At 41.6% G+C, this 17,348-nt stretch overlaps 1 protein-coding gene across 4 annotated transcripts in view; it reads right to left on the minus strand.

Annotated features, from left to right (window-relative positions):
* Positions 1-1,780: 1,780 nt before the first annotated feature.
* The window catches only part of CHST11 (carbohydrate sulfotransferase 11), a 242,501-nt gene continuing 226,933 nt past the window's right edge, over positions 1,781-17,348 (minus strand). For all 4 annotated transcript variants that reach the window (XM_067536154.1, XM_067536152.1, XM_067536151.1 and 1 more), the window contains exon 3: positions 1,781-7,244. In XM_067536154.1, the coding sequence (XP_067392255.1) occupies positions 6,390-7,244 (855 nt within the window). In that variant the 3' untranslated portion in view covers positions 1,781-6,389. The remainder of the gene's footprint in view (positions 7,245-17,348) is intronic.

Consider the following 17,348-nt stretch of genomic DNA (forward strand, 5'->3'; position numbering starts at 1 on the left):
CAGTATAGACATATCCTCTATTAACTTTGAATAACTACGAGTGTGAATGCTGGAGTATTCCTGTAACTAAAAGCCCTTCAGGGCTGAGGGGATGTAGCCATCCACTTAGACACTAGGAGGAGACTTAGTAGGCTTGCCGGGGAAAACATGCTATACTTGATGCTGACTCAACGATATTAACCATCTTTTAACACTCAAATGGCTCCCCTCCAGGGCCTGTTTTTAATGAGGATGTATGGAACGTATTGCCACTAGCTGGAAGTACATGATGCAGTTTGTGTGTGTGCTGTTGGACAGCTGCTGCTTTCCAGTGCAGAGGTGAATTTAAGGCAGTGTGGGTGAAGTGAGCCCTCTGTGTACAGTGCAGCTTGGCGAGTGCTCTGCAATGTGCACAGAAAAGCTGATAAATGTACTGGAGTAAAGACATGCACATGCTTAATCCACAAATGTTTTCTTTCTCATTATCTGTGGCTACACTGCGATTAGACACCTGTGGCTGGCATATGCCAGCTGACCCGCGCATGGGCTAGAGCCTGAGCTCCGGGACCCTCCCGCCTCACAGGGTCCTAGAACCTGGGCTCCAGCCTGACCCAGAAGTCTACACTGCAATGGAGCAGCCCTGTAGCCCGAGCCTGATTCAGCTGGCACGGACCAGCCCCAGGTTTCTAATTGCAGTGTAGATATAGCCAGGGAGTGGTTTCATTGTATGTCCTTCCACAGTCTGAGTTTTAGGAGGCTTTACTTTTGTGCTGCTGGTACAGGATCTTTAGCATACCATTGCTCCTCTCAGCAGCGCCTGATATAAACCAAACGTGGGCCTAAGAACAAAGCATGGGCAAACTGTATCTAAAATGTTCATCTCCAGGGTTCCTGTTTTAATTTTTCCTTTTGTTAGTTTTGTGGGCCTTTGCTCACCTTTCTGCTAGAAGCCCTGTGTGTCTGTGGGAATGTAAGGACACTTGTCCCCTTCCCAACATTTTCCACTGTTTTACATCCCTAGCACCTTTTTCTGATTTAGATTAAGGCCACGTCTATACTATACATTTTTGCTGGCATGGCTATGTCACTTAGGGGTAAGATTGGCCAGCCATAGGGCCTCGTACAGATGCAGGTATACTGGCCAAAGTATGCATTTAGCCATAGAATTTGTTTCACTTGAGTAAATGCTGCATTCACCTGGAGGACTTTGCCAATAGCGTATACTGGTAAGGCACACCTGGGGTGGGATTCACAAAGATCTTTAGGTACTTATCTCACTTCTACTAAACTTCTTTACACTGCCAGAGTGAGGCAAAGGGACCCTAGTGAAAATGAGAAGTGGGCCGCTAGCATCGATCCTTTGTAATGCAGTCCTGGTCTTTCGGCTGTGGCACAGTCAAAAGCACTGCAGTCAAGTGATTGTGTGCACTCCTCCTGGCGGGAGCTACTGTCATGTTACTCCTGGCCCTACTAATGTGGGGGTGAAAACTAGTTTTCCATGCTGAAGACCAAAACAAGGCAGCTGTTGGTAATGGCCTGGAGCCTCCTTGCCGTCCCAAAGCCAAGACTGAAGCCCTTTCTAAAAGATTGGCTGTAGCTCAAACACACGTTATAAGGTTGATGCAGGAATTAGTACGTGGTGCTATGGCCTGCTATGCAAGAGGTCGGATTAGATGAGCATAATTGTCCCTGCTGGCACTAGCATCTTATAAAATCTGTTGCTTACCTCAAAGTTTTTGCTTTAAAAATACCCCCTTCATCTGTGTATGAGAATGCAAGACAGAAATAAAACACACAGAGCAACTCTTTCTTCAATTTAATTGAAGTTACTTAGAAAAATAATCAGGTTTGAATGGGGTTTTTTTTTTTTTTTTTTTTTCCCCCCTTCAGGGAAAGATTCATGAGCAGTTCACACTTTTGTTGGCAATGTATAAGTTAGCTTTTTTTTTTTGTTTGTTTCTTTTATTAACAGTATACTCAGATATGAGGAGATGCATTTCTACAACAAGCCTTCTACTGCATACACAAAGAGGTAAAAAAAAAATCAAACCGCACATCGATGTTAAATTATATGTACATGTATTGTGCATGCATGTAAGAAAATAACACTCTCTGTAACAAGAGTAATAGTAAGGACAGTCCCTTTTTTGTACCTGAAAAGTGCAGCAGACTACAGTTAACCTTAAAACAGCAGGGGTCAATTTACTCCAAAAAGCACGTTGCTGTTGCAGTGTATAAGACTTGGTTAGACAGTCTGAAAAAGTCTCTAAAAATGTTTTGTTTTGAAATAATGGATGTGTGTGTGTTAGGAGGTTGAAGCATGGAGGAATTCAGATTTCTGTGAACTCCAGGAAATGGCATCTAGTTCATGTGGACTAACTAGCATGGGGAGTCCGGAAACTTACAGGCGTGGATCCACTGTAGATAAACTACTGTAGCAACACTGGTAACAATGATCTGAGTGTGAAGACATGGCCTCAGGATTTGCATGTACTGCTTGGTATCAATTTTGTGTACTTTAGTTTTATGCTCTCATTTTTCAGCTGTGGCCACTTTGGCTAACCATTGGAAGGAAACCTCTGTTCTGTAAAGTTTACAGTGGTCTCAAGAGCAACTATTAGCTAGTCATGAATTAGCGGAATTAAGGATCAGAACAGTCTGCAGCTCTACTTTCACTGGTACCTGACAGAGTATCTAATAGGCATTATGCTAAAAGGCATCTTGAGACAAGATAAATGGTTGCTAGACAAGGCTAGGCTAACCCTAGTTCTGGGAAGTGGATGATCTGAATTCCACAGCTGGACTCAATCTTTTATCTTGGGCTTGGGAAATTGTGGACGAGACAGAGAGAAATCTTGTTTTTCTGCCAGTCTTTTCACTGTGAAAGGATGGTGCCTTTTGAATATAGAGATATGGCTCTGAGCATCTTCCTGCCTGGGATCAGACAAAAGAAAATTTGGCTCAGTCAAATCAGTTCACCCTGTAGTGTGTAGTTCTAAATAGATCCTCTTCTTTAGTCCTAAATAGGGTTTGGGGATTAGCAAGCAGGATAGGCATTATGCTAAAAGGCCATATGCTATTTTGTCAATCGTTTTTTAAAACTATACTCAATGTTGTCTGTGATTAATCTAGAACCGAAACTTTTTCAAGAGCTACTAGTGATTTTTTGGTGCCCAATCTGAGATGTCTTTATAAGGTTTTTCAGAAAGTGCTGAGCACCTGCCCTCTAATATAAGGCTTCTTTAAAGTGCCTCAAATTTTGACATCCAAATCACCAGGCACTGTTGGAAAAATGTTGGTTCTTTTAATAGCATACAATCCAATTTCCTGGCATTTTCCAAACACTCTTCACTTTTTACCAAAAACATTAAATACATTTTTTGTGTCCAAAAAAACAGTCAAACTAAAGAGAATACTTATGAACAGATGAAATTGTGGTGATGGAAGGGATAAGAACGAAAATACAGGGGGAAAACGCATCATCCCTTGGTTTTTAAATATTTAAAGACCAGCATTTTTTCTTAAATGAAAAATTTTTAAAATCACTTCCTGTAGAGGAGGAAATAAAAAACACTCACTGGACAATAAAAGAGAAAATTGGACCAAAATACTAATACTGCCAGGCACAACATTGAGGAAGCGGATATAACTTATAAATAACTTGTAGAAAAACTTGGAAAAAATCCACCATCAGTGTAGATGAGGTTTTAAAAAAGCACATATATAACCATTGAACTACAGAATAAAAGAAAGACAGGGCACATACTGTGATAGGCACCCGCACCAGATCACACACTCTATCCAAGACACAACTGCTTTCAACTAACAATTAGTGTAGGCAATCAGAAACCACTTAGGAATTCATAAATTCACTAGATTTAAACAGCCAATTGCTTCTTGGCCTTGCTGCTACCCTCCTTCCCAAAGAGTATCTGGGTTTTATATATAAAAGTCCATTTCAAAAGGGACGAGGGGTGTGGTTTTGTTTTGGTTTTTGGTTTTTTTAAGGCCAAATTTCTGCTGTGAAAGTATGTTAGTTGTTTCTTGTTAGCTATGTTACTTTGCCCCTGACTGAGATTTTTGTCCAGCAATAGTTTTGCAAATTAAGACTAAGGCTATGGCTACACTGATGGTGGCAAAGTTGCTGCCGTCAGATCGACTTCTCTGGATCAACTGAGCGGTCAGTGAAGACCTGCTCAGTAGATCCAGAAATCGACGTACTAAGACCCCCTCCTCAAGCGGCGTAGCGCTGCATCAACGGGAACGCGGTTCCCGTTGGCGCAGTGCAGTGAAGATTGCTTCTTTTCTGTGCACCGAGAAGTCGACTGGAGTTACACAAGTTTTATGCATAGCTTGCGTAACTCCGGTTGACTGCCACCAAATCTCAGAGGTAAGTGTAGACAAGCCCTAAATCCTACTTCCAAGTTCTAGTTCCCTGTAACAGTCAGCAATATCGGTGTGGTTCCCGATGACTGTTATCATTGTAAATCTGTGTAATTCCTGGGTCTAGCCCAGAGACGGACAAATTGGGTCAAAAGCAGAGCTCTTTTACCTACTCCTCACAACTTTTTGAACGTTGGGTACTTGATTATAGTAAGGGATGACTTTAGACAATTAAAAAAGCATCACATGTAGGCTCCTAAATCAGGTAGGCACATTTTGAAAACAAACAAAATCCCAGCCCAATGAATGTTTGCAAAATCAATAGCAGCCTTTTGATGTTGAAAATCTCTACATCGTCTTTATGGTGGTGACAATCTAGGCTCTCATTTTGACAAGTGAAAAGCACTTTATCAACACCCTGTTCAGACAAATTCCTCTGTTCCATTTTCAGCTACAGGTAAACTAGCCAGCAGAAAGCTGTAAAGCACTGTATTGAATTAGTTCACTGTGCTGCCTCCCCAAGAGAGGTCAGTAGTGAGTACATAATATGTCATAAATAGCACTGCCATCTTGGTTGTGGATCCCATTTACACCAAATGCCGATAAAATTAAACAAATCTTGCACTTGGAGAAGTCTGTATTCTTCTCACTGAGTTTGCTAATAGTTCTAGATTAGAATACTTTTTTTTTCTTACTTGTTTGTTCAAAACATTCTCCAGGTAACAAAATAATCTACTTCTCCTAGCACAATATGCCATCTCAACAAGCATTATATACAGAGCAACTGCTACTGATACATTCACCTTGCATAAAAGGGTCATGTTCTCATACTAGACTTAACTCAGGTGTAATATTAAACCACTGGAAATTAGAAACACTCTCACCAATGGTGTTTAAATACTTATTAATAGATAGAAAGCAACACTACTCCTGGAGGCAAGAGGCCATGAAACCAACATATTTTAAGAATACAGGAGTGCTTTTATTGCTCCTATGCTCAGATCAACATGAAGGTGATCTTTTTGGATGCATATATAGTATATACAAACTTGTTATTGCCAAGATTTTCTGAAGTGACTGGTGATTTTGGGCGCCCAACTTGAGATCCTTTTAAAGGGACTTGATGTTTTAGAAAGGGCTAAGCATCCACCCCCTGAAATCAGGCCTCCATTAAGGTGGCTCAGGTTGGCCATTCAAAATCTAGTTAGTTTTGAAACTCTTGGCCCATACTTTATTTGTATATAACATGCACAAATCCCCATCAGCATTCATTGGGCTGGCAGGCTTGGAAATGCCAGGTAGTAGGACACAAATGATATTGGTGATAATAAATTACTGTGTCCAGGTAAGAAAAGATTATGTTTTCTCTCTTTGAGGGATGAATTCAATTTACTTTTAATTTTGGATTTTAAATATTGTTTGTAACAAAATGTTTTTGTATCTTCTCACCCCTGAAAGAAAAGTAACTTTCTAATTTAGCTTTAAGTGCAGTATCATCTTGGAAGAAATTATTTCTCCTAGGGTTTCCAAAACACATGGCTAGCAACAATAAACAATCCCATTATTTTAAAATTATTCTCCCCCATTTACCTCTATGAAAGGTTAATGAAAGAACATTAATAATCAAAGACAAAATTCAGCTGAGAAAAGCACAAACCCAGATTCCCTTTGTCCAAATATTATCGTATATCTGCTGCACAGTGAAACCTATCAAGAGACCATGTTTTAAATAAGTATAAATAACATGAATTAGAATTTGTTGAATGCAAAGATGAATGAAATTCACCAGAACACAATGTTGATAAACAGTGTAGCAGTATTATTCATTTCTAAAGCGAGATCATCACCATCCTGTTACCCTGCAAAGAGAACTGTCCTTTCTTGCAGATGATTTAAATAATTTCAACTGTGCTGCTCGCAGCATCATTCAAAAAGTAAATATTAATTTACAAAATAACTATTCTCCATATTTATTATGACAAATAAAAATCTTAAATAAAACAGGCTTTCCTTCATCCTCCTCTCCCTCATTCCAGTTTCAGGTAGCTTGGCACTGAATAATTGAACATTAAAAAATCAAGTTTGTAGACTTCATAGAGTTGTGTTTGGTGTTCGGAGGTGATGTTCTGGAAGAACTCTGTGGTCATTTCATCAGTAGTTCTCGTAGACTTTGCATAGGTGGGGAACTTCAGGTAGCTGCCTACTCCTGCAAGTTGGAGGATGTAATTGGAATCCTCTTCAAGTGTCTCGTACTTTCCTACGAGGTCATAATGGATATGGCAGGGGTGGCAGAGGGAGTAGACAGTTTGCCAGTGCTCATTGAAAGGCTCTTCTCTTTGGGTATGTGGATCAATGAGGTATGCCACAAACTCCTCGAATTTCACGTCATCACCTTTGCGAAGAGCCTCCAGGGTGGCATTTTTCCTTTGGCGCCTCACAATTTTGGTGCCATATCGCTTGTGAAAGGAGGTGTTGTACTTTTGGGTGAACTTGTTCCTGTAGGCTGACACCAGTCTCTCGAAAGGCTCACGGACAAACAGGAACTTCATGTAGCTTTTTAAGCGGTGGTTGATCTCTGGAATGCTATACTGGTTGAGGGTCTTCAGATTTGAGGATATATGGGCCTCATTGGCAGGTATCTCCATGGGATCACTGTATTTGCCCCTTCCTGTCAAGACCATCATGACTCTCTTCCAGTTTGTACAGGCCACTTTGGGTACGTAACAATAGATCATTTCATGGTCTTCATCCACCACCAAATGTTTGAGATCGTTGGGTGTAAGCACGCGGCGTTTCCTGCTAGACATGCTGTTGGCTCGACATGTATCTGTGACTTGGTCTCTCCTAATCTGATGAAGGATGGCTGTGTTAGACAACTCCAACTGGAAAGAAACACAGATACAAATACTCAGCACATGTTGGAAATTCTTGATACCTTTTTACTTAGTAGGTTAATCCTAACTACTGCATTTGTAGAAAAACAGACCATTGCAAGTGAATGAACCGTATTTGAATGACTTAATTCTCTGGCTGAATTCAGTCATTCCAAAGTTAAAGGATAACCTTTTGACTCTAAACTTCTTGATTTGAGCTGATACAAATGTTGGTCACTAATCATTTACTGCTTTCCCCTTTGGCAAAAGGGTAAGGGACTGTGTAGTCCTACTTATCTTGGCAGCAAATTTATTTGCCATGTTCTTTTCCTGAAATGTCCTTGCTTTCCTAGTTACAGGAAAAAGAATCTCTCCTGACCACTGCGCTCAAACTCATTTCTAGAGAAGTGCAGAACCCAGCTTGATCTTTGCTGCTGAGACATGACTGGAGAACACCATTGTCAGACAGTTTACCAAAACAAAAACAGTATGTGCTCTGTTGCAGATGTCTTTCACTCTACAGAATTAATAACCTGAGCTCATTTCTTGTGTATGACCTTGGCAGGCGAAATAAAGCCCATGGAGATTTCTGCTTTCCCCAAGGAGAGCAGTCACTGACGTGATATCTTGAGGAGCAGGAAGAGAATTCTATCTATAACTTCCTATCTATTGATGTGTGTTTAGTAGAGAGTGGTAAAGACCACTAGTAGAGAGTGGTAAAGAAAGTGGTAACACACCAGTACTGTGAAGGCATTACCCTTTATTGTTAAGTTGTTGACATTTGGAGTGGCAAAACTGTTGTAGACAAGCCCTAGCTGGTGAAATTCTCCCCAGTGTAGAAGGCCAGTGCAAAGCCTACGCACCCCTAAAGCCTAAATGGTGAACAGGCCTTATTCTGGCTCTCTGCACAGGGGAGAATTTCTCTCGCTGTGAATTGCTGCAGGTCGCAGAGGAATGCAGCGCCACAGCTGGAAATCGAGCTCTGATTTGCTACGTCCCAAACCTTCGCATTTAAGGCCCTGTTCAGCAAAGCAGTCACGTGTTTGCGTAAGTCCCATTTAAGTCAATTAGATGCCTAACGATAACTTCCTCAATAGAAGCGCTATTTAAAAGTCTGTCTAAACCTCTTGTTTTTGAAAAACTTGACCCACACCATTAATGTATGTGAGGAGGTCTGGCTCAGTGTCCCTGGTAAAGCACATGCTTAAGTGCTTTGCTGAACAGGAATGGACTTAAGCATCAAGGCCTAACTTTGGTATAAGTATATTTGGCCTCTGCAAACATAAATACATTTAAAAACCAAACCACTTTCCCCTCATTATGTAACAGGCACACGGACTAATGCATGACTGGCCTCCAGAAACTTACTGCTTATTGCTAGAAAGACTATCCTAGGTGCTGCAGGACAAGGTAACTTTTTCAGAGTTGATCACGTCATGAGGGTGACCCCTCACTGCAATTCTAATTGCTAGGACATTATTACATTTATACAGTAAACTTCACCCTGAAGGATCCCAAAGCACCACTGAAATGCTGTCACCTCTGCAAGGTGGGTGCTGGCAACAACGGGCACATAGCATGCTGCATAGCAATGGAGAAAAGAAGGGGAAACTTGGCCTAGGACACGGATGCAAATCTCCTCGGACAGCCCACATTTTTTAACAATAGGAGATTATAGATGGGCTTCTAAATCCCCATTCAGGCACCTAAATAAGTGGCCTGTGTTTTTCCCCAAGCGCCACTGAGATTGGTGGACCCTGCTGAGTGCTCACTGCTTTTGAAGAGCAGGCTGCTCATTTAAACACCTAAATAAGGATTTAGCCTAACCTCCTCCTCCTGAAAATCTTGGCTGTGATTAATATATCAATGTTTGAAGATTTAAGTGAGCTTGTTGACCCACTTATCGAGTGCTGTGTAATCTGTAGTGTCTATGGCGAGGAGACAAGCTGGCTTTGGAATTGATTTTGAAAAAATAGAATATTAATGATGAAGCAAACAATAACTATTTTAAAATGTCAATTGTTTGTTACAGTAAAAAAACAAACGAACCCTGGCTTTGCAAAAAGTATGGGGCTGGAAGGTTGGAGATTGGTGTTCTAATCTTAGCCCTCCTAACTCGCTGCATGACTTGGGCAAGTCATTTTGTTTCTCTGCGCCTCTGTTTTCCCCCTACTCTTTGTGTTAACTATTTAGATTGTCAGATGGCAGGGCAGGGGCCAGGGATTGTCTCTGGCTATGTGTTTGGACAGTGCTTAGTACAATGGGTCTCTGATCATCATTGGGGCCACCAGGCATTACTGTAACACAAATAAAATGAAATCATCTCTTCTCCCTCCTCTACCTTCTTTGCCCCTTTCCCAGCCTTTTAGTTCACACACAATGGCCTAGCACGAGCAGTGTAGACAGTCTGGATAGTCTCCTGTGTGTGACAGTCCTCGGAATGTTAGCCAGGCGTATTTAAAGTGCAGTTTGATGTGACAGTCCTGGAGATGGAAAGCCAATTGTACAATCTGCTTCACATTTCCAATGGAAGCCGACTAGCAGGGAATTTATAAGTAGGATGTCTAAATGCTGTTGTCAGGGATCATACTGCAGTCTTTTCTGGGGGTAGAGGAGAGGAAATAAGAAATTCAACAGTTGAAACTGGTGCTCTCTTCACAAAGCTACAGGGCCAACATTCATCCATTAAATTAACTGGAGTTACACCAAAGATTCATTTTGCTCCCGGTACTGTCAAAACATTGCTCTTCATCCAGAAAGAAATACCCCGGCTGTGGTCAATGGCAAAATTGATTTCCATTGACTGGTGGCGGAGCAGGATATTTACTACCTTGGTATAGTTAGGTCCCAGTAACCATGTTTACTAAAAATACACAAGTATGTCAGACCTTGCTACCTCTATACTGCTGTCTGACTGGCTTCTGGTGGATTCTAAGAATGCCACTGGAGGCCTCAATAACTATTTAAAAAACCCCACTCTGTTATTTAATATACACTCCAGCACTTGAACTATTCAGCCATCCTCAGAGTTTGGAAGTTTCCATGTGGGAAACCTGGGTTTGAGAGCTTTACTCTAGACTTTTGCATACTGGGTCAGGCTTCTTGAAGAGCGCACTAACTTCACTGCTGTTGCACGGGGGTGCAATTGAAGTGAAATCAATCGTTTTGCTACCTTCTTTGAGCAGTGAAGAAGGTGTTCCTGTTCTTGGCATCTAGGGACAGGCTGGCTCCCCACTAGTAAAGCTGATGTTCTTCGGTGGCTGACCCACATATCAAATGAAGCTTAGAGAAGACGCCACGTGCTTCCTATCCAGTGGAAAAGCATGCTGCTGGCATACATCTAGTCATAGGAGGTAATTATAGGCCTCAAACTAAAGTGGAGGGAGACATCAAAGGACTGCTGCTGTGTAGCCCAGAGGTTAGTTAAGGTAGTGCAGCCAATGACTGAATTCATGGGGAGATACCGCAGTGTCTCCTGCTGAATTGAACTCCATGACATATATCATCTACCCCAGGACCTAGGATAACATACAATGCAATTCTAATAAGCGTGCCCAGACTCTTAATATTTAATACACTTATTTTAAAAACTGAAATTTCTTGTGCTGTTGCTGAGAACCAGCATTTCATTCTGTTACGTGCAGGGACAAAGTCGCTTATTGACCTCATTGGTTCAATGTGGAAAATAGACACAAATCTGTTGGTGATTCTGGAACTGCATCTACCTAACCTAGGCATGAATTTGACCCCACAAGTCTGTCTTTCTAAAGCTGCACATTTAGTCTCCTTTAAAGACATGCTTGTGATTCTAAGGTTAGCTATGTTGGTGCAAAGCAGAGGAAAATGTACCCACAGGCTATTTGAACAGTTACGCTAGGTGCTGAAATAACAAGCTGATAGATACCAGGGATGGGGTGAGAGGCAAATCAACCAGCTAGTGCATGCACATGCTTCCCAGTGAAGTCATCATATGCTGGGTTTCAGTAGCAGTTGTGCAAATGCAACTGCTAGGATAATCTGGATCCTGCTGTTAGGTTTGCTTAAATTCACTGCTAGATTTATCAGTTCCAGCCTCGATTCAGGAAAATACTTAAGCAAGCACTTAAATCCATCCTTGATTAGGATAGCACTTTATGCATGTGCTTAAGTAAGTCCCATGGAAGTCAATGGCGGCAGTGGGAACAGGGGTGGCAGGAGAAGAAGATAAAATAAAACATGTTTAAGTGAAGTGCTTTCCTGAATCGAGACCTAAAGTAGTCAATACAGTTTTTGAAGACATCCACTAAAATGCATCAGTGCTAGCCTGATGAGACTGACACACTCAGTCACTTTTTCTTTCCTGTTGGCGTTGTAACCGGAGACAGAGAAAAAAACATGTAAAGTATCTCACTCTCCTGACTTGGCATCAAGGTGAAGCAGGACAACACACCAGGAATAGTTTTGTCAGCTCTCAATCCCACCAAGTGCAGCAGCAGCAACAACAAATCGTTAGCCAACAGTCTAATTCAGAAATAGCTGGTAACAGAGGTCCTGGCCTTATTTAGACCTCAGATAAAGTACAAGGGAAAAAAGCCCCATTTTAAAAAAGTGGGGTCTGCTCACATAGGGATTTGTGCGTGTAGCATAGATGGGTCCTTGAATGTTTTAAGGGTTAACAAATCAGCTGCTTTTCATGCTCTTACATTCTGCAGAAACTGACTGGCAGGGTACACGTGCTGAATACTAGTTTTAGTTATGTTTAAATGACCAGGTGGGCAGTGACATTTGATGGAATACCTAAAGCATGGCTAAAATCAACAGAAAGAGAAACTGCCCGTGTGTGATTGATTGCTAAACTCATCCAGTGCTTTGCAAAGTCAGGGCCTGATCCAGGGAGGGGGCTGAGCTTCTCTTGCAAGATGCTGATCATCATCCCTTGTCTCACTTCAGGACACTCAGCCCCTTGCTGGATCATGCCCATAGCTAGGCATGTGTCATGGCTCTGTGCTTTTCTCTGCAGGGGTACATGTTAACTGGACCTGCATTTGCTGACTTAACTGACAGCCATCAGCCTACAACCCGGACAACTACAGATTTGTTGCCAGTATATAAATTACAGTAATTCACTGGGAGGTATTTTCTTCTGGCTACTTAAGCACAGCAGGGTGAGCTAATCTTTGAAGGCCTTTCCCAGCTTCGTAGTCAAGCAGCATGTTCAGAATCAGACCTGCTAATTGAAAACATTTCCTTAAGCATAGAGTTATACATCAGGCTTTATGGGTATTTGGATTGTTCCGGTTCATTTAGATATTGGCGCTGAAGGCATTTCCCTAAAGGGGGATTGAGGAAATGCCTGTGTCACTCAAAAACAAAAACATGGGCTAAATTCTGTCTGTCAATGGGACTCAGACAAGCACGCACATACTGTAGAAAAGAGTGTTTTTGTGCTTCCATAGCCTTCTGCCCTGTAGCTGCGACTCCTTGTGCAGACCATTGCCGCTAGGATCATGAATAATCTGAGCAGTGAGTAGGAAAGCAGTTAGTAGCAGTAATAATGCGAGAGGAGCGGTTACCAAGGTGGAGGGATGCACACACGGGCATGTGGACCATGCCTTCAGTAACGTGGAATGCCCTCTGTTCAATGCAGTCGGATAGCTGAGTTTTGCCTTAGCGAGGACTGGAGGATTTGCTTTGAATTACTTTGTGGTAGAAGGTCATCTTCTGCTCAACCTTATTCTGTATGTATCACTGTGGTAGCTACCTTGGTTGCTGAACTAGATACTAGTTATCTGTGGTTCTGTTGAACACAGAATTTTATCCAGCATCATTAGTATAAATCAAAACTAATCTCCACCAATTTTTGTTAAAATTGGAGATGTTTTACACCGTTGAAAGAGATACACACCAATTATGGAAGCTGACAGCAGGTCCATAGTATGACCAATTAAAAACAGGCTCTTATAATGGACAGTGTTGGGTAGCCTTAACTATAATTGGCATGACCAGTTGTGCCTGTGTGATTCTCATGCACAAAATATTTCAGCTACAGAAAACATCGCCAATTTTAATAAAAAAACCTAGATACCAACACACACAGTAGAGGTTGCTTAGAAATGTAATATACAAGATGTTTACTATTTTCCCAAATGCATACCTTGCAGTCGAAAAATATGCAGAATGTTTCCAATCTTATTTTCAGCTCAGAAACATGAATTTGACTCTTGCAACTTTGTGTTGTAACTGCAAGTTAATCCCTCACGCGGATATTATGCAATGTTTTAAATTCTTGAGTGTCCAAGTTCGAGGCTGTAGCCACCACCATAACTATTTGTCCACAGCATAGATTTTCCTCAGAGATGCCTCAGTGCTGGTTAACCTCCCAACTTCTATTGTGGTGTAGACTTTACAATATTTTGGACCAGGAATGTGTAGGTTAAAAATGTAGAGCTGTGCCTTAAATAAACTTAGCTGGGAGTTCGATTTTAAAGGTGACCCAGTGGATTTGGAGGTATTGTCAGAACTCTGCTTTATTTAGTCCCATGGCAAATCTGTTAATGATAGACTCTTCAAATCTACCTTTTGTAGCCACACTGCCTTGGGGTAGCTCTACTGAAGTCAAGGTTGAATTTGACTGCTTCTATATCTCCTCAACATTAACTAACACATTTATATACAGTTCCCAAAGGTATGCATGGTGCTCTGGAGAGAGAAAAGGCACTGGGCATGATTCTCTTTGTGCTTACCAGAGTGTTATGCCATTGGCTTCAGTGAAATTGCTCCTGATTTACATCAACATAACTGGGAGCAGAATCAAACCAGATGTCTTTGTCTCTAGGAGCATACAATTTAGGTAGGATGACATTGCCTTTTGATTATTTGAAAAAGAAGCATTATTTGACCTGATGTAGGGCCTGATCCAAAACAATTCAATGGGAATGCTTTATTGTTGGCTGGAAAATCAGGGATAGTTGGCAAATGCACAGTGGATACTGAGGGTTATGTCTCCAGTGCAATTCGACACCCACGGCTGACCTGTGCCAGCTAGCTGAGGCTCACAGAGCTCAGGCTAAGTGGCTGTTTAATCCCGGTGTAGACATTCAGGCTCATGCTGGAGCCCAGCCTCTAGGACCTAGCGAGGGGTGAGAGTCCCAGAGCTCTGGTTGCAGCCTGAGCCTGAACATCTACACTGGAATTAAACAGCTTCTTAGGCTGAATCCTGCAAGCCTGAGTCAGCTGGCCCAGACTAGCCCCGGTGTCTAATTGCAATGTAGACATACCCTGAAAGACCACACTGTGCTCTTAAAATCAAAAAGGCCAGTACTGCCCGTTTTCCATTAGAAAGCAGAGGCGGATTTACCGACACTTAATGTTGGTCATTAGCAATACAAACAACTCTAGTACAGCCCCATTTATCCAAAATGCTTCAGATTGATACAAATTCAGATAAGTGAAGTTCAGATAATTTCTGGGAACATGATTCATGCCGGAGAGCAGAAGAGATTTCGATAAGAGGGAGATTTAGTTCAACTGACTTGGTCTGCAGTGACTCTTTTTGAAAAACAGTTTAGTAATTTTTTACAATCCATATTGCAGAATGCTCTACTGACTGCATTTATTATGCACTTCCATAGCACAGCAGTCTCGTGTCTGATGGTCTCTTTAAAGTGCCAGAATTTGCATCACATGAAATCCACAACAAAACTTCAAAATTAATATATTTTCCCCCCACAATCTTTAATAAAACACATCAGACAATATATAAAGCCCGTGCATAAAAGGGGTTGCTATCTGCTCTGAGAGATTGTATGTCATGTTTCGGTCTGTCTACAAATCTGTCCCACAATCCTGACACAGAGGTTGGATAATGGTATACTACTAGTGTAAGAGTACTTGCACTATTGACAGAAAATGAGCAACTGAACCCACTTAAAGGTTTCTTAAAATAATGGGTGGTTGCTTTTCCTTTCTCCTGTCCATGTACCTGATCTGTGGCTTTCAGTAAGCTTATGGGTGAACTTTTAAAAAATAAATCTCGTTAGTGTTACCCCAGGTACAGATCATTCTAATCTCGTTATATATAATTTGGGGGGAATCAATTTTTTTTTTAAATCCCTCATATTGGTATCTTGCACTTTTCATCTTCAAGGATCCCAAAGTGCTTTTTACACTCTCACACACGGATCACCTCCCCATCACTGAAGGTGAAGGAGGGGCAGAGTAGTTTAAGAATGAAAGTAACATGAGGACAGACCCCCCCCATGCTATTGAATTAAAGTCAGGGGTTCACCTATCTGCATCTAACTGCAGGAATTAGGCGATAGTGCAGGAAATGGAAAATATGGAACCCACTCAAACTAAAGCAAAGGAAATGTAGGTACAATGATCATCACGGACTAACTCCAAATGTAGAACAAGTAGTATTACAAATTACAGTAACAATTCTCCTCCTGTGGGACGTAGCATGGTGCCTCTTAGGAGCATACAGGGTCAGGGCCTCCGTATTACATCTCATTTGGAAGACAACAGCCAAATCCTCAGCTACTGTAAATCCTTGTTGCTACACCCAACTCGCATCCAGCTGAGGTTCTGGCCTAGCATCTCGAGCAGCACAGGTCTCCATATTGCTATGCTGGGTCAGAGAAAAAATGGATTCAAAGAGGAGAGAGACATCTTCTGAATCAACACCATTTCCTCCAGCACCATCATTTTCCTAGAAGGACCCACATGCCCAGACTCCCTATTAGAGACCATTTAGCATGTAAGCATCAATGACATCACACCCTACATTGTAATCAGGCTTTATATAAAGGGATTTCAGACAGACCCTTTAAATACAACTTGGTTCTGGAAGTTGCCTAAAAGCACTGACTGGCACCAGAGAACAATGAAGACAAAGGTGTGGTTAAAATAATCAATTTAAATACAGGGTTTTTTGGGTGATGGAGGGATGCCTCAGGAAGGACAAAGGCTCATGAACCAAGGATAATTTGAAGAGGAATGTTGGTGCTGCAGCATTTCTTGGGACCTAACATACAGAAGGGAAACTTGGTGTCTCAAGTTGCATGTACTAAAAATATTCTGTATAATATTTTCAGTGTTATAAACTGGCTTGTAGAAAGGAAAAATTAATTTGGCAGATTTCCAATTCATTGTCTCATAAAGCAATAGCAAAAATAAGGAAACCAAAGGCGAGAACCTCAGTTGGTGTAAATTAGTGTAGTTCTCCTGAAGTCAGTGGAGCTACACTCATTCATAGCAGCTAAAGATCTGGCCCCAGGCATCTAACAATCATGTGAATTTCACCTTCTATGACTTTGACTAAAAAGGACAAGGTGTTTGATGAATTTGACCACTTCTGACTCAGTTTTTAAGTGCTGCCATAAATCACTGTTCATGTTAAAAATTAAAAGTTTCTGCCATTTCCAAGTTTAATTTAAAAGGAAAAACATTCCTGCTGTCTCATCTACCTTGCTAGAGGTCACCACATGCTTCCAGTATCCGTTACGCTAATGCTAACGCATTGCTGTATTCCATAAACAGAAAGAGGTGCTCAATACAGAAAGAATCAAGGGGAATGCAATTACGCTGCAATCTGCTTAGAGATACTGCTCATCCAAAATTGTTCCCAGTGGGGTCTTGAGGGAATGACCACTGTAGCCCCTTCATATTGCCCCTCTTCTTCCTGATGATTATGACTGATTATTACCCAGAAAGTGTTGCAGTCTCATCAGGAGCTGACTCAGCCACTCATGTTGCGGTGTGCTATCACCGAGTCATGCCTACGGTACACTGCAGTATGACCACGAGCTTACAGCCTGATTCAGGAGTTGAATCCAGGACCTACTGGCTGAGTGAGGACAGATTTTACTGCTTGATCTTGTAAACCCTCTGTGTGCAGAACTCCCACTGAGGTCTATGGTAGTTTGACAGGTGCAGGGCTTGCAGAATTCGGCCTTGAGTCATTACAGTAATTGATCTACATAAGCCATCAGCTTTTGAACGGTTAGCTTAATTTTCCTTGCAGCCCTCCCCCTTAACTTTTTTAACTTCTAATAACCCCTAGTTATTTATATGCAAAGCACTGACGAGACAAAGCAGACCAGGCCAAGCCTAAAGAACTTAACTACAGAGAGG

The sequence above is a fragment of the Emydura macquarii genome, unplaced genomic scaffold (genome assembly GCF_026122565.2).
Source record: "Emydura macquarii macquarii isolate MOO-44397 ecotype Brisbane River unplaced genomic scaffold, CSIRO-AGI_Emac_v2 contig_3530, whole genome shotgun sequence".
Classification (NCBI taxonomy): domain Eukaryota; kingdom Metazoa; phylum Chordata; order Testudines; family Chelidae; genus Emydura; species Emydura macquarii.